Genomic DNA, 25,099 nt, shown 5'->3' with positions numbered 1-25,099 from the left:
GTTTATTTTTAATAGTCATAAAGGTGTAATAAATTATAAAACTGTTTTAGTTATTTCAATAACTGAATATTGTTGTGCAAAAAAAAAAGGCAATAACTTACTCTGTATGTACTCAAACGAGTACTTCCTAATTAACAGCATTTTAGCTTGTTACTGTTGCTAAACTTGGTCAAATTTGTTTGCAGTATCAAACTACAGACATTATTTAGCACAAACAATTAAGTTTCAACCATAAAATTTGATCAAGTTTTGTACCTTGTCCAATTTTGTGTTGGGATCGGCTGCAGACTGAGGATTAAAGTGTCCACAAACAAGGACAACAGGACTAAGTTAGGCAGAATTAAGTATAAGGTGCAGGAAACCCTAAATGTGATGTCCTCATATGAGGATGCAGAGTCTCAGGAGATATGCATGAATTGTAGAACTATTTTTGTACAAGTTTTAACTGACCTATGATACTATTTTGAGTGATAATCACTTGGAAACTGTAAATTTTGAGAGGCGTCTATCTATTTTTGGGGGGTTCCTGGCAGGCTGAGGTACCTGAGGTTGTGCTGAAAAAAAGAAAAAAAATGGAGTAAAGACAGTTTAAAAGGTGCTAAACAAAGACAAAAATTAATGCATAGAAAGTCAGCAAAATGTACCAAAATCAACCTGAACTGAGGGTAAAACAAATCTATATATGATTTGTTTAGACATGCTAAGACTGTAGCTCCGTTGCAGATGTTGCAAATGTTTTTCATCTATGATCTCGTACATTGTCTTAAGGTTGTGCTCAAAAATATAGATTTGAAATGTTTTATGTACTGAAGGAAATTATGACATCATCCTCAGAAACGAGGCCCATACAGTAGGTCATTAATGACTGAGCAGCAGAAGCACTAAAACAACATGTGGAGGTTTAGTTTGGCTCCGTCGGCAGTTTCAACCTTAGGCTGGACTCCTCTGACTCACGTCAATCTAGTTTTTTTAATATCCTTACACATATAAGTGGGCTAAATCATATGTAGTTTTGTTTTTAAACTGTACCATTTAATTTTATGAGATAAAGCACAGAGGAGGGAGGATTGAGAGATGCAACAGATTGGAGCTAAAATTTAATATGCTGTAGGTTTCAGACTTATTTGAACCAATGACAGCCCAAGATTTTTTTCTTCCAAGATGAATTTGTGGGCTTGTATGCAGACACATTTACCCAAACATGTCTTGGTTTTGGCTACCGACGTTCTCTCCTCTGCTATTATATTAAGAGTATCCTTATCCTGCAGGGAGTTTGGATCAAAATGACAACATATAGTTGCAAGTAACATCATACTAAATTGATTCCAGGCGAAAACATCCATTTTTTGGACCTATTTTTCCATGGCCCATCCAGCGGTAAAGAATCTTGGTGCCTGCTAGGATGAATATTATATTAACATTAAGAGACTCTTAGGTCTCGACACCACAAGTTGGCTACGTTACATAAATTATCAAAGTTTGACTTAAAAAAACAACATTAACTGCTGCTATCCAGTAATTGAATTGTGGTTAAGATTGCTCAACTTAGAAAAATGTAGTGCTTCTTTGCTGCATTCCTGTCCTCCTGTCGCCATCTAAGTTTTTTAGCAATGTGGCTATGGGGATGCCAGTGTTGGTAGGTCCACCACTTTGGTCCAGACTGAAATATCTTAACAACTTTTTGATGGATTGCCATTAAATTTTGTGCATTCATGGTCCCAAGAGGATGAATCCCTCTCACACTGGCGATGCCTTGACTTTCCCTCTAGGTCTCTAATAACGAATTAAACAAACCATAAATAAAATGTACAGAATCAGTGTGTTTAACTGCAAGCTATGGAACTTTTAATGTATCTTACCACAAATGATTAAAGAGTGAAATAAAGACTGATAGACTACATTAGAAAGCTACCACATGTAATTACTCTCAGCCAGCTTGACAGTATTTAATCATATTGTCTCTGTTTTGAGACCAGCGGAGTCCTGTTCTTCTCAGACAAATTGCACTTGACTGATAATAGATGAGGTTTACATTTAATACAGGGAGGAACTGACTGTCCATCACAGACATAAAAAAAAAACAGTATGATTTCACCAGGGATAAGAAGAAGTGCTATGTAAGCAGAGCCTGTTTTTCCAGACACATGATATGTGTGTTAATATAGAGCTGGCATTGTTTGCAAAACACCAGGATGACTTTGTGATCTTTATGCCAGTGGATAACCAATAATTTTCCTGTTATTTGTCTTTGACGTGACTGTCACTTTTATGGATGGCTGCGTCTCCTTGACTGTTGAGGACACTGAGGTTTTATCCGACTGTTAGCGGCTCGGCAAGCCAAAACAATGATGTTCCAGTAAAAATCTTTGGCTTGTTAGTACTTCCGATGTCCTAGAAATGTCAAGTCCTACGATTCAGCCTATTATTTAGTTTTGACAATAGTTTGAATCACTTAAATCTCTCTTTTTTTAATAGCTCTCTCTCTGCCTGTGTAATTTATGCGCGATGGATGTTCCTAAAACCACTGTAGTGTCAAGTATCTACACACGAATGAAAATTTGGCCAGTTGCAAGGTATATCTAAGCCAGACGTTTGTGGCTTTATGTCACTGGCAATAAAAGTTACTTCCAGGAAGTAACACACTGAATTCTGGACTGTAGAAAGTACCAGACACCTCGCTGTCATCTTCCTCAATATAAGGCTTCATTCAGGTCTTAGCAGTGGTGATAATAGGCTGCTGGGGCCAGCTGACTTGCAGGGAACATGTGTACATAAACAGCTAGCAAAGACTATATGGGGCAGAATGGCCTCAGTGCTGCCTGTGGCGTTTGTTTATCCAACATGCTGTAATGTTATGAGAACTGCTGCTCGGGCCCTGGTTACAAGTTGTAATGTAAATATTGATGCGTATGGAAAAGGAACGCTATTTAAGGCTTACCATATGTTCTAATAATTTGAGCCGCTGATTGTGGAGACTGAATGTCTTTCTAAGGATGGATACCGCTGTGGTTCTCATCTGGTGTTCCTCTGACTGAGCACAGGTGTGCAGAAAGGTTTCATTCAAGATAGATACAAATCTGTTTTCAGAAAGGTAGATATATTCCTCACTATTTACTCTAATAAAAGACATTTATTAAAAAGCATTATCAGTTTCATGGTGGTATATGAATGTAACATCTTTGGGATTCAAAGAGGAAGATTGAGAACAGCTGCTTTTATTTGAATTATCCAACCTTGTCTCCAAAAATCGCATTAATATACAACAAATTTACTTTTGGAAATATGCTTTTCAGGAAACATAAGGCAGCAAGATGAAGTATTTTTTAACAGCATAACAACGAAACATATGTAGAAAATGTACAGTACTGCAAAATGTCCATGGTCAACATATTTCCTCTGTTATGATTTTGTTATCTTGACTTAAAGGGCCCCCCTCAGGCACGTTTTACTTGTACTAATACTAGTATTTTGTTTGACATGGTTTCCCAAAATAATAATAAAAAAAAAATCCACTCTATCTTCTTCATTGAGAAATTGGCTTATGGTAAGCACCTCCTGCTTTCTCTGGAGCTGCCTGGTAAAAGAGCAGTGTGCATCAAGATGGCTAGCATTAGCTTTAGAGGAAACATTTGAGAGATTCAGTCATACATGTTTGACCCTCAGTCAGATCCAGACTCAGCTGAGAAATCTGTTGTGCATCAAAATTGGCGACTAACAGACGTATCAGAATAGTAATTGTATTTAAAATCTTTCTTTTATTTTGTTTGTTAGCTTGTAGGCTAGCTGGCAGCAGCTGGTAGCAGCTGACACATTGTTAGTGTTGGTGAAACATAAAGTAATATTAGATACGATGGGGTTTTTGGTAGACAGTGGAAGGAAGGAAGCTCCTTTGGTTTGCATCGAAAAACTGCCTCTCTACTATATTTGCTGTCATAACGTCCACTATGGTAATATAAACTCTCGCTCTCTGACAAGTTCGCTCTGCACTGGAGGTTTCAAGTTTCTTAGCCAGTGTTGTGTCACAGTCTGTTCCTCCGTCGACATATGTTTCTCATAATATTAGAGTTTATACTTTATTAAGGATTTATACTTGTATGTCAGCTCTATGCAGAGCCTACGCTGTAGCCTACGCACATGGCCTATGCCATTGTGAGCATTTTGTGCGGTGGTGTGTTTGTGTCACTCTGCATTTACACCTCCAGACCACTAGTTGAGGTTTCTGTGAAGTGCTGTAAAGTTTAGTTGATTCAAAACACACATTAAACACACATTAAACATGGCTTAATAGGGACAGTTTCAAACACAAGTACACAAATCAGCTTCACTATAACTCGCAGGATTCACAGACAAAGCACTTGTCTTTATCTGGACACATTTTCCCCACAAATTCAACATGCTAATGTTTTTAGCACAAGCCTATGGCATTTTACATTGTATAAATTAGCTTATCGGCTAGTGGAGATTTCCTCTACTCATATGAAGTCAGGGACACCAGCAACATTTAACAAAGGTAACGTTACAAAATTCGGCTCCATAACAACTCACATGGTTCACTGACAAAACAACTGTCTTATACTAAACACGTTTTGAAAACAAATATAACATGCTAACGTTATTAGCACAAGCCTATAACCTTTTACATTGTATAGATTAGCCTAGCAACTGGTGGAGATTTCCTCTACTCATATGAAACCAGGATAAATCACACAGAAGACTTTAAATGCTATTTTTGGGGAGGCTTTATTGTCTACACAATTTATTGTTTCTTATCTGTGAAATTAAAGTAAATAAAAGCTTAATTTCCACTGAGGGAAATGGTTTCAGCTTACAAAAATAGACAGGAGGTCTGTGTTGCCGCAACATGTAGTTACATTTCTAGGGAGGTGCACATCAGGCTACAGCGTAGGTTATGGCGTAGGCTCTACGTCAACACAGGTATGGTGTCAGTTCGACGCAGAAGTATAAATCCCGCTTTAGACAGTGATTGACTTTGAAAGTAAAAGTGTGCCTAATCTAGCTTGCCCGGCATACATTTGAATCTCATATTTTAGGGAAGTGCATGGACGTCACCCCCTCAGTAGAGATATGTGAAAATACTTCTCTAGTGAAAAACTTTGCACAGATACAAGACAGAGTAGTCAGACTTTTTAGTGGACATAAACAGAAGAAAAACAAATTTGTAAGTGAAAGGGGACTTTAAAGGACTTGGTCAAGGTTAGGGTCATTTCAGAAACTGAAAAAGTCAAGTTGACTTGAAGCAGAAGATATCAACTTCAAGTCTATCCCCTAACCTTTACCAAATGTGTTAGGAGCCTTAGCCTAAGAACATGTATAAGGGAGGACATGAACTCTAATGTGTAAGAGTTGTGTGCTTTGTACATTCAGCCACACACACATGCCCTACAGTACCTCCTCCTCCTGCAACTCCTGTGCCATATAGGGAATGTCCCACTCGCTGGATCGAGGCAGCAATTGTGTTTCCTCCAAATGGAGGAACACTTATAGACTGTTATAAAAACTGTCACTTCATAGAAAAGTTCAGTAAACATATAAAAACTCTGTAAGTTTCTATAACCATGACATGAGCTAATCTGTGGATGTGTTGCCGAACTCAGCGGTGCCATGTATGAATGTCGCTGCGTGTAGGGAGTTAGCTGTGAATGAGAGCTTTCAGGTCTGTCCCTGCTCTTTATCTCTACCATCTCCCCTCTCTCAGTGCTGCTGGAGAGACATACAGTCTACATATTGTGCATTGATGTACATGTTTTTGGCCCGTTTCATTGATTTAAAATGTATGAAATTGGCCTAAATAAATAATCTGTGGAAATATATGTCAGATGTCACAGATGTCACTCCAGAAGTGTGCTTCTTAAATTGTGGGTTGGGTCCTAACATGGGCTGGAGGCCTGTTTCTAGGAGCCTGAATGGATATGACTGCCACTATTTCTTATGAGGGGAAAGAAAAGCAACATTGAAGTGACATGTTTTGGGCCTTAAAGCTCCAGTGTTTAAGATCTGGGGGATGTATATTGGTAGAAATGGAACATAATATTCATAACATAACTTTAATTACTTTATTACTTTTTTTTTTTACTTTATATCTACATACAGAGCGTGTCATCTTTCACGGAGTCCGCCATGTTGTTCTACAGTAGCCCAAAATAGGCACACCAAACACAGCTCAAGATAAAGCCATTTGCATTTTCGCATCAGCCACCATAGTTCTCCTACATGCTTGACACACGGGAGAAGTTTCAGTTGGTTGCAATCTGCAGTCTCACCACTAGATGCCACTAAATCCCACACACAAACTTTTAAGGTAGAAACGCAAATAATCTTCAGATCAAAATAATTAGAGTTATTTTGTTAAAGTTAAATAGTGCGGAGAGTGAAATTATGCCCTGTAAGATGTTAAGAGCTGGAGTGGAAAGCAACATTTTTACTACTTCAATTAGGAGGTTATGTTTTCAGTGCGTTTAGTCTGATTATGGAAAAATCACAGGCCCGAATTTCCTGAAACTTAGCATAAGGGTACAACATGGACCTAGGAAAAGATCTGAATCACAGGGTGGATACACAAATTATTTTTCACTTTGGTTAACATTGTGAGACAGAGCATTTGGCATTGACAGAATAAATGCCATACATTGTAAAATCAAGAAGATGGTAGTTAAGTTCAGTAGTGACAAACATAGCTAATTGTAGAAATACAATAACTCCATATCACAATCTACATTCAAGGGTACCAGTAATCCTCTGGAGTAGCCTACACATGAAGATGCTCAAAATTCATACAGAAAGCAGCTGTTATGGGACACTCAGGGACATGGTTTTGATGGGAGAACTGGTACAACTGTTACACCACCACAATAGTAACAACACTTTTCTCTCAAACACAGATGGACACATGAATACACACATATCGTGCAACTACTTCTATTCTTATCCACATCCAAATGTGGAGTGTCTGCAATAAACTCCACATGAGGTATTAAAGAAATACCTCACCCATAAAATTACCATTTGTAACTGATTAAGTTGTGCCGTGTTATCTTAAATTTGTGAAGAAAACTTTGTTTGTCTTGCATGCTTCCATGGAAAATGGCACACATTGTCTTTTGATGAATTGGGGAAGATGATTAACAACAGCAAGACTATATCAAAACATCTGTTTACAAACTCTCACACAACTCGTGCAGAATAATCCAAGTCTCATTTTCATTTTTGCCAGAAAAAAAAAAAACCTTAGTATTGGAGTCTGGTTTTAAAGAGAGCATAGATAAGTTTCATTTTCATTTCAGTTTTAAATAGTACGTTTTTAGCAAAAGAGCTGGATAAATGAGACTTGGATTATACTGCACAAGATGTGTGGTAATTTATAAATATATGTTTTAATAAAGTTTTGCTGTTGTCATACATGGCCCCCAATCAGTTGATATATCATCATGTTCTCCGTTTTCTGTGGAAGCACGCAAGAAAAACAAAGTTTTCTCCTCAAATTCAAGGTAACACGGCATGACTAACTGATGTACAAATGGTCATTTTGTGGGTGTAGTTTTCCTTTAAGGAAACATATCCAGACGCACACAGTGGTTTGCGCTATTTGCATATCTAAGACTTGACTGTCGGCCTTGGCACAGGCCTGCGACCGTGAATGCCCTTCTAGTTTGAATTTGTCGTGAGACAACCAATAACCAGAAAAACTGATTGTGATACTGTGAGTCAACATGTTCAACGGAGCCATGCAATGAAAACATCTGTGAAGCCAGACTGGCAGACCCAAATTTAACACAGCGCAGGAGAATGCTACAGTGTTTACCAGCGAGCTCCACGACGTCAGCATTTTTACAGTTATCATGTGTGCTTTGTTTTTGAAGCAAATGTGGAAGTACTGAAGGAGAAAAGTATGTATGGAAGTAGTTTTGCTGTGTGCAGTGAATCACTGTGTGAGCCCTAAAGCTTTTAAAACGTCCTCTCTGACCCAGGTGTTGATGCTCGCTGTGTCGCAGTGGGATTGTTTGGCAAAGGATGCACAGGTGTTTCTCACCGCAAAGCGTTGTCAGTGTTTTCTGACCCCTGAGTAGAGTTTGACCCCACAAAGATTGCCATATAAATTGTTTTCTGTAGTATACTGCAGAGAAAATTAATTCACCTCCATGAGCAGAGGAAGAATTATAAATTTCACATTGTATGTAAGATTGGTATATAGAGTCCTTTCTTTCTTTCTAACACAAAGTAATATACAGCTTGGTTCCAATCATTAGCAGTATGAGAGAGAAACAGGGAGAAGCCGTTGTCACAAATCACCTGCCATATTTAGGCCCCAAAGTTCATGCCAGTTGCCAAAGGCTACGTCATACATGAGGCCTATTTCAGGAAAATGCAGACCTTCTAAAACATAATTTTCTGCCTCTTTCCGGGCCATCAATCATTTTTAATCAAAGATGTCTGAATTTCGTTTTTGTTTGTAATTCCATGACTTCGGCGCAGCGGCAGGCTGCAGGTTCGGCCTCTTTTTTCTAAGTGTGTTCTTGTTAAGGTGGACTGCTGGTTATAAAGATGGCCTTCATGTGCAGTGCTTGCAGCGTGCTATTTCCTTCAAATTCATGTGTCATCTGTTTTTAAGCATCAAATCTCAATAAAAAATGTTTCAAGAACAGGCACGCTCAAAAATGTGTGTGAAATTGTACAGCTGGTTCATACTGAGAGAATAACGCAGTCGGTGCCATCTATGATTTTCTGTGATATTGCTGAAGGACACACTGGCTGCTCCAAAAATGGAAAGCACATTTGGACAAAATCCACTGTAAAGGAGATTTTTTGTTTATATGATGTCATAAAAAAAGCTTCTTCTAATTTTTGGATTTGCGGTTTGGACTTGTTGAGTCAAATTTTCAAAAACTTTTCAACATTTTCTTCTTCTTTTCTTTTTTTTTTTAAATTTTTTGTGTATGTGTGTGTGGTGCCACATGGTTATTCAAATATCTCCAGTCACAAGCATATAATAGCTTTTTTTCAACTCTTCAAACACACACTCGGCCCCCAAAATCACACTCAAGCCTTTGGGGACACGTCAGAATTGATGGTTTACCTCCTATTAGAATTTGCGTGTGTATACGTATTTGTATGCGTGTGTGTCCCTTTGAAGTTCTGAAGTCCGCCCACCCTTCTGTGGCCCTACATTGTGCTGAACAGCTCCATTTGTCCCACCTTAATCCCCTGACGTAAACTCACATAAATCACACTGAGTTGTTTCTAAACGTGGGCAGGCTGGGAAACTCTGTCCCTCTGTCTGGTTTCCAACTCCCATGGAGAGTTTAAGAGCTGCAGGGCATTCATTTGACTGACCACCTGTATTGATAATGGTTTCAGCTCGAAGCAGAAAATAAATTCATGTCTCTTTTGCATGCTAGCCATTGGTTATTCTTTGACAGGAGCTCTGAGATGATTTAGAGAGGTGCCCAAGTAAGATAAAAGCACCTTCACTCAAAGAATGGTAAAACATAAGGTCAGAGACAGATCAAATACGAAGTAAAGACACGTACAAAGCTTGTCAGTTTTTTAAAGGTCCATCAGGCTTCATTGTTGCTGGACATTGTTCCTCTCAAAGTGGCTAAGCAGACGAAATTCTCTTGCGTTTACCAAGAAAACTTGTTTAAAAAAAGGTTACTAACAATCAAATGTTGACATTGTACTTTTCCTAGTACCCCCTTGGTTGTCTTCCATGGCCGTTCCACACTGGGACATAGTTTTAGCCAACCCTTATTAGTTCTAGAGATGGGGCAGCATCATGGCACCCAAAGTGCATCGAGGCCAACCTCTCTCTATCGATGGCTCTGGGCCAGATTAAAGTGCCGGGGCTCATTGTTTACACAGCTCTGTGGTGCCACGGCTGAGCAGGCCCAAACAATGGGCCCCTGCTCCCCCTTGTCAGAGTGAGGGGAAGAATGGAGACCTCTTGACATGGCAACCTGAAGCCTCAATGCCCCCACTTCACGTAGCTGAGAGGGTCAGAGCGAGAGCGAGAGGAAGAGGGAGACGAGGGGAAGCTGGAGATAAGGAAGGAGGAGAATGGAGAGATGAAAATAGAGGGGGAAGAAAAGATGGCAGATATGAGGGGGGGTGGGTAGGGGGGTAATCAAGGACTGCGGAAGAGAGAAAAGGAGGTGAAGAGAAATGAAACAAAGGGTAGTCCGTGAAAAGAGAGGAGTAGAGGAAAAAGGTGAGGTGAGATGATTACGCATGGAATGGGTGAAAGCGCTCAGTAGCCAGCAGAAGCATGAAAGGACACAAGGAGAAAGAAATAGTTCAAAATTTCGGAAATTATTTAATTTGTTTCCTCAATGACAACTTTTCAAGTGTTTCCACTGTGCTCCCGTGATCCAGATCATTTGGTGTACGGTGACCATAAAGCTCAGTCCCAGCTGTCACAAGTCAGTTTATTTCTTGTATGGATATTTGACAAAATGTTTAATGTTATCGTTAATTTTTGGTCACATACAAACAAACAATAAAGTTCAATGATGTGAACGTTGTCACTGGGAAGACAGTAAACATGAAGGAGACTCTGGGGAGGTACAAGAACACAAACACATGTTGGTTCCATTGCACTGTGGAAAAGGAGGAGAAACTGGTGGAGTGAACAAGAGTCCGTGTTTAATTCGTGTTCGTGTTCATCGGATCCACCAACAATTTATGACACGGTTCACCTCTCATTCTCACGATCTCCTCTCAATAAAATAGCTCAACTAACAAAACAGACGCTGGTAGGGAGCTGAGGGGACAAAATCCAAAATGTAAAGTTTGTACGCAACTACAGTTTATCTTAATGGATTATACCAGGGGCGATTGCTCTGAGACAACAAGGGAGGCTGAACTTCCTCTAAAATTTCATAGAAGAAATGGTCAAATATGCACTATTGAATTTACATTAAAATAAGAATTTACATTGCATTAAACATGCGCTAGGATGCATTTAACCTCATGCCTATGACGTTCAAACGTCAGCTGTTTATCACCAGTTTTCAAACGCGACCTCCCTGTCATACATTCTCGTGTCAGCACGGTGGACACGGAGCCTCCAAGCATTCCTATGAGACAGCGCTGAGCAGGTTTTTTTTTCATGCATCAAAGCGAGACGGTCATTTGATAAATGCGATAAAAACGTCACTTCCAGGGAGGCTCAGCTTCCCTGGGACCTAATGGAGCGATAGGCGGGAGAGGACGCTCGGTGTATGCATGATGATTGGAGGAATTGTATAAAAGGCTGAACCCCTTTGTGATTGACAGCGCTTTGGAAATACACACCGGCATCGTTGCATTTCGAGCTCAGTCCCATGCGCATATTTGCGAGTGGAGTCTTCTGACAGAGTGCTGTCTGGAGTTCCTTATTTCCATAAGCGATATAGCTCATTTTCACCACAGTTCAGGTGTTTAAACCCACCTGAAAATCTATGGCTTGAGTGTGGTTGAAAAACTAATGTAAACTTAAAGTGAGCTTCCCCTGTTTGAGACCAGCAGCCGCCACTGGATTATACTGATGCTAAATTGACAAGAATACTGTCAACATATGAGGCCTTTTATCTTATTTTGCTAGAGTTATGTGCGTAAGGAACTGTTAACATGTCATGTTTCTTAAAGGGAGTTTGGTGTAATATTGTCCTCCAGGAGCAGGATGGGAATTAATCTCAAATAGTGACCCTGTGAGATCCTCAGTCTTTGCAAAATCGTATAGTGTGTGACTACATGCGCGAGGGTGTCAGACTTTAGCTTTACTTACTAAATAATGTTGCTATGCTAATGTGTATGCTAAGCCAGGCTAACTGCCTCCCAGCTCCAGCTCCATGGTTAACACCAGTCCAACACCTTTATCTCTGTATTTAAACCATAGCAAGGACTTCATTACACTTTTCCTATGATCTTCTGAAACAGTGCAGTTAGAAGGATCGTATATGTCTTATTTCAATTTGCTTGCTGTTTCTCATTATTAGCATTCAGAGGTGGAGGTCATCACTTTTCTTTTTTTCGGTCGCAGGTCACTTTCTCGGCAACAACACAGTCATTGATGTGCTTCGCCGCCAGGGATATGAGGTGGAGCACACCCCTGCTGGGCAGCCCGTAAACAGGTAAATTTACTGCCTTAATTTCCCACACAACACACACAACACACACACACATAGTAACACACACACTCACACATACACATCATCTAAATTTAGTGGACTGCATTTTGTGTTTCATCATGTGAATACATGTGTATTTAACTAGTGCCCTAATATTATATGAGCTCCTAACTTTACAAAATTACTGCAGTTTGTCCTCCTGAAATCAAATTTTTTTCCCCCTCTAAATACTTGAAATTGTAGTGTCAGCTAAATCGGCCACAAAAACGCAAAAGCTTTAGTTTCACTGATGACAGGAAATTGTATATTGCTGCTGAGCCTGATTTTGGTACAAATCTGGACATGATACAAACTTTAAACCTTTCACACAATCATTAAAACTCTAAAAATCAACCTTAAAATGATTTATAATGTGGCACATGTTGGGTTAGGTGAACTAATTCAGGGAGACAAAGGTAAAGGAATAATTTGTTCAGGGCTTTTTTCAGTTCCAGCAAGTTTTTTGAACAATTTCCCATAAAAACCAGAAGAAATGTCTGAGAAACGAGAGAAGACAGAAGAGACTGACCAAGAAAATTGCTGAGAACGTGAGAAATACGTAGATGACGGATGCAGAACTAGGCAGAAAATATTATGTTTCGCCATAGTTGTTGCACATTATGATTTCTTCTGAAAACATGAGTCTGTAAAACTCGAAGGCCCATATTTTATCACTTAAATGAGTGTAAGGTTTCATGTCCCGGCCACATTTTACAGGGCAACCGCTGCCTCATGGCCCTGACAGGAATATATATTTCTTTCAACTTCTTCACTGACTGGGTTTCAAATGGGAAATCATTTTCCAAGTAAGCACAACTCCATAGTTGCTCTGTGTTGGTTTGCAGACCCAAAACAGATGTTCAAGTTCTGCTGGCCCTTGTTAGAAATGCGTTGTCTGCAAATAATGAAAAACTGCTCTCAGTAGTTATTTGTTGAGTGATTCTCCTTTTTTGAGTACTTACCGTCTACAAGTGTCCCGGAACATGAGTATTTGTTTCATTGCCTCATTTGTAAGATTTATTCATTTACCTGCACTACTGACACTGTAAACCACAAATCTACTAATCACGTGAGAGACTGATTTTGGTGTCGACGTTGTTGATCACTGAAAAGAAATAACCGGATTCATAGGACTGTTGTTGTAAGAGGAGATAAAAAGGACCGTCATTGACTTTAAACTTTAAGCACTAAATTTATAAACTTACCTGTGCTAACACACCGGCAGCAAATGTTGTGTGTCAAAAAATACGCCCTTATTCTTTTCAATGTACACGCTCGTCAGCACTCCTGGATGCACCACTATACACCACTGTCCTATTTCCAGCCTCGCCGCCCCTGGAATTAAATGCCTTTTCCTTCACTCACTGTCTGCTTGTAATACCTGCTCCCGTAGCAGCTTTTTTCTCTGCTCCTGTGGCAGCTCAACTCCTCTCCTCACATTTGATGTACAAAGAGAACTCTGTTGCTGTTGCTTTGTCTTGTGTGTGACAAAGAATAGATGACGAGACACTCGTTGTTCAGGGCGAGAAATATCCCAAGCTAAACGACCCATAATCCCGTCATTATAAAGACTATAGCCAAAAAGATATTGCCTGGTGAGTCATAGCTCTGGAGATCAGCTCTTCTGGTGAGAAATCAAGTTTTATTCGGGGCTCTCCACACATGATTTTAAGCTAATGCAGAGGAGGAAGCACAGATCTTCCAGTAAAAGAAGTAATAACTGTGTGTGGTCATCTGTTGACGAGCTGCAGCGCAACGCGTCCAGTGTGTGCTAGGGGCGGCACTTGACACGTGTCACATGACGCGTCATGCTGCGACGGCACTGGTGTGTTTTGAGCTTTATACTATTAACTTTAAATAGGATTAGCCAACAGTCAACTTTACATTAATTTGCTCTCTTTTGTTACCATTGTATCATTCTTAATCTGAAACAGACAAGCTGTGAACATTATCCATTAGCAGTGAGCTTTCAAGTTTTAATCCTTAATATTTGAATGAAATCAATACCAAAGTCTTTGAAGCTGCTCAATGTATTCATCTCTCTCTATATTAGTATTTTCTTGATGTGGTGGGGTCCGCCATTCCCGTGCTGAATATATTTTTGCCCTCGAGGCATGAAACAACACACTGTTAACTATCCCAATGCTGAATCAGAGCTGTACTAAGTTACTACTGCTGCTGAACTTGAAAAGCATTCCACCTGTGAAGCACGGACTGGTTTTTGAAGTAGAGAAATATCCCGAGCTGACTGCGACTATTCATAAAATGAGATGTTATTCTTGCATTGCCTATTTGTCACCTCAGATGTTTTCGGAAACATATTTTAGTGCACTGTTTAGCTGTGAAATGAGAAGGTTTGCTTAGGCCAGTGGGGTTTGGCTTTGTTTCGGGTTGACTGTTTTCAACATGGTCACAAACTTTCTTATTTTACAGCTAAACAGTGAACTTAAATATGTGTCTGAGAACATTTGAGGCATGACATAGCGAGCACGAGCATGATTGACAGCAGCGTTAGAGACTCTCAGCTCTGATTGGTTGTTTTGTTCAGTACAGTGGATTCTTGCAAATGCCAGGGGAAGCACTTGGAGGAAGAGGAGGAGAAATATAACTTTTTTTTCCTATATATTATCTGTCCCACATGGTACCATCAGGATAGAGTGACAGTTTCATCAAATATGGCAAAAACATTTTTATTTTTACATTTTTTATAAAAGCCAACTACAGTTTTAAATAACTATAAACATTTCCAATTTATTTTGTGCTCCCACATGTTGTCAGAAGATTTAAAAAAAATATGACTTGTGGCTATGAAACTGTGGAACTCAAACATTTACTTTAATCCAAGCTTGAGTTTTTTGCAAAGGGAAGTCTGATCGACGGAGCTGCAGTCCCTTATGTGTAATTGAGTACTTGGAGTCAAGGAGTGTGGTGCGGTGGTGGGATAGCTGTAGGGATCTCATGTTTGCTCTTTTCATTTTTAAGGAAAAAAATATGCTCAGTGATGTCCCGTATTCACTGGGGCTTTCTTTTTTTTTTTTTCCAACTATGTAGATTGCAGCACAGATAAATCTGACAAAATCCCCACCGGCCACCAGTGAAGTGTTGTTGAAAAGGCCAACCTCAGCAGAGTTCATACCTCCTGCTGTGAAGCATGTAGTGCACTCTACCATAGCACACTGTGCGGGTGGCTATCTCAGTGCAGATCTGTGCTCTGGTGTGTGTGTGCGTGTGTGTGTGTGTGTGTGTGTGACTAAATGAATGAGTGAATCTACTTTCACACACAGGCTCTGTGTTTGATGCAGGATTATGAGCCTGTGATGAACCTGCATATGGCGCAGTCACACTGGACTGCTGTCATAGGTTAATCTCTGGAATTCTCCATTCACACAAGACCTGGATGTGCACTGCACATATCTGCTAAACCTCAGCATGCGTGGTGATTGTTGACAATAGTTATTAATCCCATTAGAGATGGCCAGCAGCTCATCAGAGGCAAGATTGTTTTTAAAGATGGGTTTTGGTTTTGTTCTCATACTTCCCATTCCGGTGCTTTCATTTGTTTTTCCAGATTTGTTTTTAGAAAGTCCGTGATGGCCTCCTCTCCTCCGCTCTCCTTTAATTTAATTTGGCCATGGTTGCACACGTCCTTTCCAGGCTGCAGTGACACCTTTTCAATGGGACATTCACTTTCACCATGTCACATGAAAGGAAATCTATAAATTCAGCATCTGTAGACCTGAAACTGTTGTAGAGACTGGCATCTACTGTATATAAGGCTGTATTCACAACAGTTACAGTGGATTCCAACGTCACAGCTTAAACATACCAAAATATATTATAACATCCATAGAAAACACTCAGCAGCGTAATCAATTTCTCCGCCATTAATCCATTTGTTCAGGATCTAATTCTCACATGCGCTTCATATCTGCAAGATTCCACCTGAGGTGACTAAGCCCGTCTCTTCAAACCAAACTCAGTTATGTACTGGCATGAATTTGGCCCATGTTGGTATTTTGCAAAATGTCAATTACCACGCACCCCACTGAAAGGGACATGCATTAATGAAATACATGAAAACAAATATTGCTGAGATTCACATTTGTCAGTCGTAATTTGCATGCAAACAATCAAAGTCTACAGTCTGTGCTGAACTAACAAAGCCTCCGCAGGTTCTTGAACTATAGAGAGGTAGGACACATGACATATGCTGACATTAAATGTCACATTTAACTGTTGCAAAAGTCTCCCATCTCATGTTCCTGTGATGTGCACCCTCTAGGAGATCATCATCCAGGCCCGACTCGCCAGGGTCAGAAGACCACCACGACGAGTCCCCTCTCCTGGAGCCTTTCCTCCACGAGCTCCCCCACAAAGAGGACGATCAGGGGCGTCCCCTGGAGGATGACCTGCTACCCCACATGCTTCTGCCGCCAGATAGCCTGGAGCTGCTGGAGAAAGCAGAGAGGAAAATGCTGAAGAAAAAAAGGAGGAACAAGCAGAAGAAACAGCGGCACCGGCATTTTAACGACCTCTGGGTTCGCATCGAGGAGAGGTAAGAGGACGGGGAGGGGGGGGGGGTCGAGGATGAGCGTGTATGGGATCTTGTTTCACATAAACATATGTCATCAATGACTGCCTCTTTTACTGTGAAAGGGGGGTGAGGAGAAATGTAGAAAAGGTCAGACAAAGGGGCACAGATGGGAACAAAAGAGAAGAGTGTAACGGGAAAGGCTGAGAGAAGAAAGACAGAGGATGTGAGGGTAGCGAGGGGAAATTGGAAATGTGTAATGCAGTCCTTCCACCTGTCTATAGAGTAGAACTGACACTTCCTGGTGTGATGCCGCAGGCTCAAACAGCCACCGTATCACATCACCATACTCTTAATGCAGTCTGCACACACTTCACCACATACACACACACACACACACACACACACACACCCTGCAGTGTGGCATGAGTCCAGACTAGTTCCTAGCTGGTATAAGTGTCTTGGATGTGAAAATAGCAGCCTGGGAATTCCTACTAAGTATCCGGTTTTGGTCTCACAGTAGCTCCAGGCAGGGACTAACCGGACAACAAAACAAGCTCACCTTTCAGACAAAAAGGAGACCTCTGCACAAGGTGTGGTCTGCCGTGTCGGAACTTATTTTAGTTTGTTGTAGACGCAAAATGTTATGTTGTCAGGGATACGATTATGCATGTGGGCAGAGAGCAAAGAGGTTAATTTGAAACCTACATCCATTTTCTACACCCACTCATCCTGCTCAGAGTTGGAGGCTGTCTCATCATATACAACACATATAGTCAGACAACCACATTCACTCACGCCTGCAGGCAGTTTAGAGTTTCCAGTTCACCTGACTTGCACATCCATAGAGTGTGGGAGGAAACTGGAGCACCTGAAGGAAACCCACTCGAACACGAGGAGAACATGCAAACGTCACAACAAAAAGGCACCAGGACCTTCTTGCTGTGAGGAGACAGAGCCACCTATCCACCTTGCTGACCTCTCGCTGACTAATGATTTTAAATATATTATATGTTATATTAGAACAACTCAACTTAAATTCAATACATTAATTAACTGCACAATCATCAGCCTAAAGAACAAGGTGACAAAATTATCTCTTTAAAAAATACATATACATTCACCCTTCAATTTGTCTAGCTACATATTCAAAAAGCTGTTGAGTAATATTGTCAGGAAATTAGCATTTGATTCCTAGATAATATATAATATAAATCAAATTAATATTCTTTTTATCAATGTTTGTGTTTCTTCTTTTATCTGACTCCTGAATGAGCTTGTGTTTGCATGCCAATATCAACCCTCCTATACTCACATTAGTTTGTGTGGAACATAGAGCTTGCTTTCTGTGGCTAGTGTTAACATTATACAGATGGAGGCTGGGTCTGTTTATACAGAAACATAAACTCTGGTCCTGTCACAGCCGCAGGTGACCATTACACATTGTTTTAGTACAATATTTAAAATATGTGGTTCACATTTCTAAGTTGTCTGCACATGATGGTACTTTTCCCAACTCTTCCTCTTACGCTGTTAACACCAAGTGTCAACTTGTATGGCTGAAAAGTAAAGCTAATGTAGAAGTGACAAAAACTGCAGTTCCATAAATGGCCACTTGAGGCTGGCCCCAAAAGTGATGTTGAAATGCCCAGCTTTACAGCAGAAATAAATGTGTTTACAGCCTGCACAAAAATGATTTTGGTCTCTTTAGCTAATTTCTCCCTTCATGACAACTGTCATGTTACACATAATTAAGGATGTTGCCACTTTGAGTGACAGGCTGTCTGCGGACAGCGTCCTTGGGCTCCCAGTCAGATCCACCCTTCTGAATCATTTTCCCCACAAATACAACATGCTAATGTTTTTAGCACAAGCCTATGGCATTTTACATTGTATAAATTAGCCTAGCGGCTAGCAGACTTTTCCTCTTCTCATATGAAGCCAGGGACAACAGCAACATTTAAGGAAGATAACATTACAAAATGTAGCTCCATTACAACTCACAAGGTTCATGGACCAAACAACTGTCTTATACTGAACATGTTTTCCAAACAAATATAACATGCTAACATTATTAGCACAAGCCTTTATACTTTGTATAAATTAGCCTAGCAAGAAGATTTCCTCTGCTCATATGAAGCCAGGATAAATCACACACAAGACTTAAAATGCTATTTTGTGGAGGCTTTATTGTCTTCACACTTTATTGTTTCTTATCTTTGAAGCTTTGTTTCCACTGAGGGAAATGGTCCCAGCGTACAAACATAGACAGGAGGTCTGCGTTGCTGCAACGTGTAGTTACATGTAGTAGCTGTCAGGCTACAGCTGAGGGTACAGCATAGGGTACAGCGTAGGCTCTGCGTCGATGTAGGTATGGCGTCAATTCAACGCAGAAGTATAAATCCTGCATCACTCCTTCATAGCTGCACCCTCCTTCATAGCTGCACCCTCTCATCCAAGTCACTGCTGGCTCCAAAATCCAAAATAGCGACACCCAAAATGCCAACTCAAGGCTTCCAAACATGAGTCTGCAAACCAATGAGTGCCATCAAGGTACCTACGTCCATTATTTTTATTCAGTCTATGGTTTATACATATAGCTTCGAATTCTAATTAATTTTTAATTTGGGTGCAACTTACTTTTACTCCCACCATCCAAAGACATGCAAGTGAGGTGAATGGGAGAATCCAGTTTATCCATTTGTGTGTTTTAGTGTGATAAACTGGCAGCCTGTCAAGGATGTTTCCCCTGGCTTGCGTGCTGGGATAGTCTCAACAGTTCTGCTATATGTTCAAAGTGTGAGCAGCTTTCAGTCACCTATGTTTCCTATATTAGTAGATGACAAGTTGCATAAGAACAGTGCGGTGTTCTGTGAGTCTTGCACCGGGTGTGGGCACTGGGTGAGGGGAAAAAAAGAAAATATAGTTTGGTGTTGCTGTCTCTTAATTTCAGTTTTTACCTGGTTAGCCTATAATTATGCCAGTGATATCTAAATCCTCAATATCAGTAATTGCAGCTAACTGACGGCAGGTAATGGTTTGCAAAATTGGACCCTGCAGGACTCTGCTCTTAAGCATCTGGGGATTTTTTGCCTCCATATGAACATGTATTTTTCCATTTACAGTATACACTATTCCAAATTAGAGACGGAAAGAAAAATCCAACCATGTAGCGTCTGTTCTTTGCGGGAACAGAGGGGGTTTGTGAACGTTTGTGTACGTTATGTCTGCAGAAATGTTTTCTCTCGTTCTGAGAGACCCTGTATTTTGAATGGAAAGGAAACAGACTGTTTGTGTACACATGTTACAAAGTGTACACGGTGCATGTCTTTGTATATTTGAATGTCTGAAAAGATGGCCGTGTCAGAAAGGGAAAGAGGGAGTCCAAAAAGCAGAAGCAGAAGCAGTCACAGTGGCACGATTCTGTGTTTGACGCTTGGCCTCAGAGCGATGTGACACACCTGGTTTCCTTACACAACTTCTAGCCCTCAAACCTGAATACACCCGCTTTGTAACTTCTTTAAAAATCCTAATGTTTTCTCTGTGACTCTTGAATATCTGCTTCAATAATTTACAGAAACTTAACAGACATAAATCTTGCCGAAAAGGTACCAGAAGCCGCAGGCAGTACAGCCTTGAGCCAGTCATTGTAAAGCAATATGTGATGGAAATATCTGAACTTTTGTAAGCTTAGCATTTCACACTGACCAGTATCAAAACGAGTTTAATCTGCAAACAAGCTTCTGTTTGATTCTGGAGTGGGCTGTTACTGCTTTGGCTTGTCACCCGCATCTATGTCCTGTTGCCTATTTGTGTGGTTGTTCCCTCATCTATCACTGACTCGCACACAGCATATTTTGGCCATCTTTGCTGGGCTGGTGCTCAACTCTTCAAACTTTTCCAACTGTGTCCCTTCCTCAGCCAGAGAGATTGCAGTCGGCCATCCAAGCTCATTTGTCTACAACAATCCCTGTTAGCACACTCTAATTTGTCTCCAGACAAAGTCAGAATGAGGACTGATGATAGAAATTTAGGGCTTGGACATAATTTAATTTCTCCTTCTTAAATGATGATAGAGTAATTTTTCTTCATGTTGATGCTTGTCAAAAAAATCTCTCCCAATAAAACATAAATCCAGTGATTTCCAAAATTGAAAATTACTGTTTTGCAATGGCTTTTCTTTAATATTGAATGTTACAGTGTCGTGCCAAAGTGCCGTCGCAGCCCACTGGTATGAGGAGATCCCGACTTCAGGAACTCGTGTGTTTGTTTTGCCTGGCCTCGTCCCAGTCAAAACCACACAAGCGCTGCAGTCTCCACATCAAACAGGAGAGCAGAAATGATTTAATTGCCAGACTTGTTTATAAAAGGACAGATAAAGAGAGACAGACAGGATGTGTAATATTGGGAGAGGAAGAAAAAGAGAGCAGGCAGTCTGATTGGCTGTTGGTTTATGGCCATGAGCTGATCAATGTGTTGCACGCCCAGGAGTTTTGTATTTGTAAAATCTCTACTGATTGGTCAGTGCTGTAGCAGTGGATTCCTTTGTCTAGAAACTTTCCTTTGTAGCCTTCACCATCATTAATATTTCCATTGTTTTTTTCCTGCTGTCTGCATATTTTCTCTGGCAGTTGTGAATGGTATGGGAATGTAGAGAGTCCTGTTCTTGTGCAGATTACTTCTTGATTTTCCCCTCAGTTCCAAAGATCATATAGTGGCTTAGCAGTGCAAAGATAAAACAGAAGGCTGCGTGTTTAAAAATACATGTATGTAAATTAGTGTGGAAATAATAAGGTTTTACCCAAACTGCTGTAACTCAAGAATTAGGGGAGGTTTTTGAGTTGAAACCCAGAATAAATGATTCCACACAGCTCATTTGGACTGTCTCAGCCCTTTTCTGAAATGAATGCAAACTGGACAGCCGGTTTTGCAATTAAAATTTACTTTTGGGTCGTTATGCTCATAACATATGTCAGTGGCGCCTGAAAACTTGGTGTAAAATTCAAGGTATTTTTCTATAATATTAAATAGCTATATGTAAATAAGCAGCAATCAAATTTAAAGCTAGGAAAAAACATACTTTAGATATTAATTCAGCACAGCCCCTGCAGGACAGCACATTCTCACTCCCAACTTAAATAACCATGCCTGGTCAGTGGCCCTAAATGTCAAACTATTGCCCAGTTCAGCGCAAAGATTTGTAACGAGACGAGTTGAAACATGCAACTACTTGCAATGTGCTGTTCTGCAACGTTCTGAAAACCTGCCGGTTCACACCAATGCAACTAGATGAGATGGTGTATCATCTCTATGCAACAACTCTCTGTACTTCTGTTCTGATATCCAGCTTTTCAGGCTTATTTTGTGGCTGAATATAATTTGTAGCTGTAGTGATAGTGAGATACTGGCTACAGATGCATTTGTAGTAGTGATTAAACGGTAAAAAACAGAAACAAAACAATCATTAGATGGACTGTATTCATAGTAAATATGCCACAGTAATATAAATATCCAGGGCGGCATGGTGGTGTAGAAAGTTTTTGTTTGGGGGGCTTTAAAACATAAATAAAGATTGATTTTTTTAATCTAATGTGTCTTTTCTACTCTCTTTTCTAAACTTTACAGCTCTATGGTCCAGTCTCCGCCTCCCCCACTGGTTCGCATCATCAATGGTTACATCACAGTGCAGCCACCTGACAGAGTCCACAGCCACCACAACTACCACCACGTATCTTCAGCACCGACCACCTCCTCGTTCTCACCATCTTTACTCGTCTTCCTCTGCACATTGTTGACAGTGATCCCACAGACATGGACTGCGCTCCTTTAGTAGAGTATCAGGTGGGACTATATAAACTCTCACATGTGGTTTCATGTGTCAGCGCATGTAAAGCGAGGTCTGGCGATGCGTCGTGAGACCTAGAGGAGGCTGCGAGAGTGTGGAGACTCCCAGAGACTTTAATGAAAAAAAAGCATGGAGAAAGGATGTGAAATCAGCTCTAGCTGTCAGGTAACAGTACACTCCACGGATGTTAGGTAATATAACGTTTGTGTTGAATGGTAAATCATGTCAATAGAGCATGTCTCTTACAAAGTGAGGCCTCGAAGAGCATGCAAGTTCATAAAGGTTTCTTGGAACATAAAGGTTTCATGAGGTTTTAGTTAGCAGGAGCGAGTACACAGAATGCAGCAGGAAAGAAAAGCAAAAACTCACAAACAGGAAGTGTTATCGGACATCTCGCTGACATTACACAACATGTCGGTTCCCTTATGGATTACAGTGTTACAAAAGACACAACATTCAAACCTCTGAGAATATGAGCTGTCACTGAGGCAACTGTTTAGTGAATGAACACGAGAACATCGCTGAATATCAAATACCTTCAGTAAGTACAACTGGAACCATATGGCCTTTGTGTGTGTGTGTGCGACTGTGTATGCGAGTAAAAGAGAGTGTGTGTGTGAGACAAACAATATGTCTATCAGCTCTTAACCCCCCCGCCCCACACCGGCCTTACAAACAGGGGTATTCCTCCCTGGACCTTAATTTATTCTTCCATTTTAGAAGAATCTGTTTAATGTTTTACTCTGGGGGAAATTGTACATATTGTTTCTATATAGATGTATTTTAGAAATATAAAAAAAAGGAAATTATCAGACGTTTTGTTGTTGTTTATATGAATATATAAATAGATATGCAGTATATTTTTAAAAAGTGAAAATCAGGAACTAACCACCATAGCCCGCGTCATGTGTCTCACTGACATATGATTGTATTGTACTTTATGTATCAGTGTTATCTCTTGCTTTGCTGTATGTGTCTGCAGAAAGGATTCACGTTATGTGTGTTTGTTTCACATAGAGATCATGTGTTTAATTTATTTAACTACGATAGTTTTGCTGTAGGCCATATGAAACATTCCCAATATTTGTTTTTTTTTATATATATTTTTTGCAGTCACTATGGTGTCCAAATGTGTTGTTTCAAATGTTTTCCAGTATGATTTTAAGTGCATATGATGGTAATAATATTTCAGTTTTAAATACCTGTCTACACAGATAGACCACATGCAGCATAGTGCTTTAGGTCTTTCACATTTCACTTATGGCATGAGATGATTGTAATAGTATTACCATGGCAACAATAAAATATTTATCTAGATGAAAATATGAATTTATTGCTCATACTTCACTGCAAAGCAAATTAGTGGGAAAAATACTTTTTATGCTACCGCTTGGAGTAGATAAATCCATATTTTCACGTTAACAATTGCTCAAATTACTGAATGTGTGAAGGGGGTTGCTTATCATGACAAACCTGAAGATAAATAGCACCTGAATCCAGAGCATCTTAGCATCTTTTTTAACTCATTGTTTTAGTTTTATGTCCCACAGCATTATTGTTTAGGTTCAATCTCCGATCTCACCAGTGTAGTTTTCAGCACCAGACAGTACACTGACAAAACTGTCAACTAGTTGGTAAAAATAACCGAGCATTTAACGGCGAAAGAGACAGGAATTTTTCGTAGGAGCTGGTGGAGACCAAAACAGAGCTCAAAGGAGAGTTAAAAAAGTCAATTTTCATCCATCTGGTAGACAAAGAAAATGACTTTAAATGATGCTAATATTGCTCTTTATTGGCTGGATGTGTACATAAACAACTTCTTGTAAACAATCTCATCATTTTAACTTTATAAGATGATAATATGTCAGCGTTGTGTTTACGGCCTGTGTTGCTTGCTTCCCCCAAGTGGCCCCAGAAAATGGTGCTTTGTAAACTTCAAGACAAACTACGTGGATTTTCCAAATATCATAAAGAAAACATGGTTCTCATTTGTATTTGAAAGCAAATTCATAACAAAAACATTCATGTGTTTTTGTGAACACATGGAAAGAACATTTGGAAAAAAACATTTATGCATTTTTGTTGGACCGCCTAAGTTAGCAAGATAGAAGGGAAAATAAAACATTAAAGGAATAGCTTTTCATCCCCCAAATTACCATTTGTATATCGATCACTCAGTCCTCATTGAGTGCGAAGAAACATGTTTTTTCTTTATTGCCATGGGTGAATGAAGAATCCAAAAAATGGACAAAATTCTTGATAAGTTGAAGTCACAGGGGTTTAACAACAAAAAAATGACTAACTCACACATCTTGTGCAGTATAATCCAAATCTCATTTATCTAGTCGTATGCATAGTACTTCCAGCGGGGCTGGTCTACTGCTGTCTAAATCAGTTAGTTAGTTAGTTTGTGTTATTGTGTGACTTTGGTGTTTTAAAGTATTAGTTTGGATTCACCAAAGTCACACAGTAACACAAACTACTAATTGAAGCAATGGTAGACCAGCAGCTCCTGTGTTCAGAGAGGTAAAATGGCTTTGAAGAGAGCATAGATTAAGTTTC

The 25,099-nt window shown here is 40.0% G+C and overlaps 1 protein-coding gene across 1 annotated transcript in view; it reads left to right on the top strand.

Annotated features, from left to right (window-relative positions):
• LOC126395970 (metalloprotease TIKI1-like) overlaps positions 1-23,860 on the top strand; it is a 49,438-nt gene extending 25,578 nt beyond the window's left edge. Inside the window, exons 4-6 of the mRNA XM_050053772.1 lie at positions 12,035-12,125; positions 16,444-16,716; positions 22,318-23,860. Of these exons, the coding sequence (XP_049909729.1) occupies positions 12,035-12,125; positions 16,444-16,716; positions 22,318-22,522 (569 nt within the window). The 3' untranslated portion in view covers positions 22,523-23,860. The remainder of the gene's footprint in view (positions 1-12,034; positions 12,126-16,443; positions 16,717-22,317) is intronic.
• Positions 23,861-25,099: the final 1,239 nt, after the last annotated feature.

Source organism: Epinephelus moara, chromosome 9, assembly GCF_006386435.1.
Source record: "Epinephelus moara isolate mb chromosome 9, YSFRI_EMoa_1.0, whole genome shotgun sequence".
Classification (NCBI taxonomy): domain Eukaryota; kingdom Metazoa; phylum Chordata; class Actinopteri; order Perciformes; family Serranidae; genus Epinephelus; species Epinephelus moara.
Note: the sequence above shows the minus strand (reverse complement) of the source record. Positions and strands in the feature narration are given on the sequence as shown.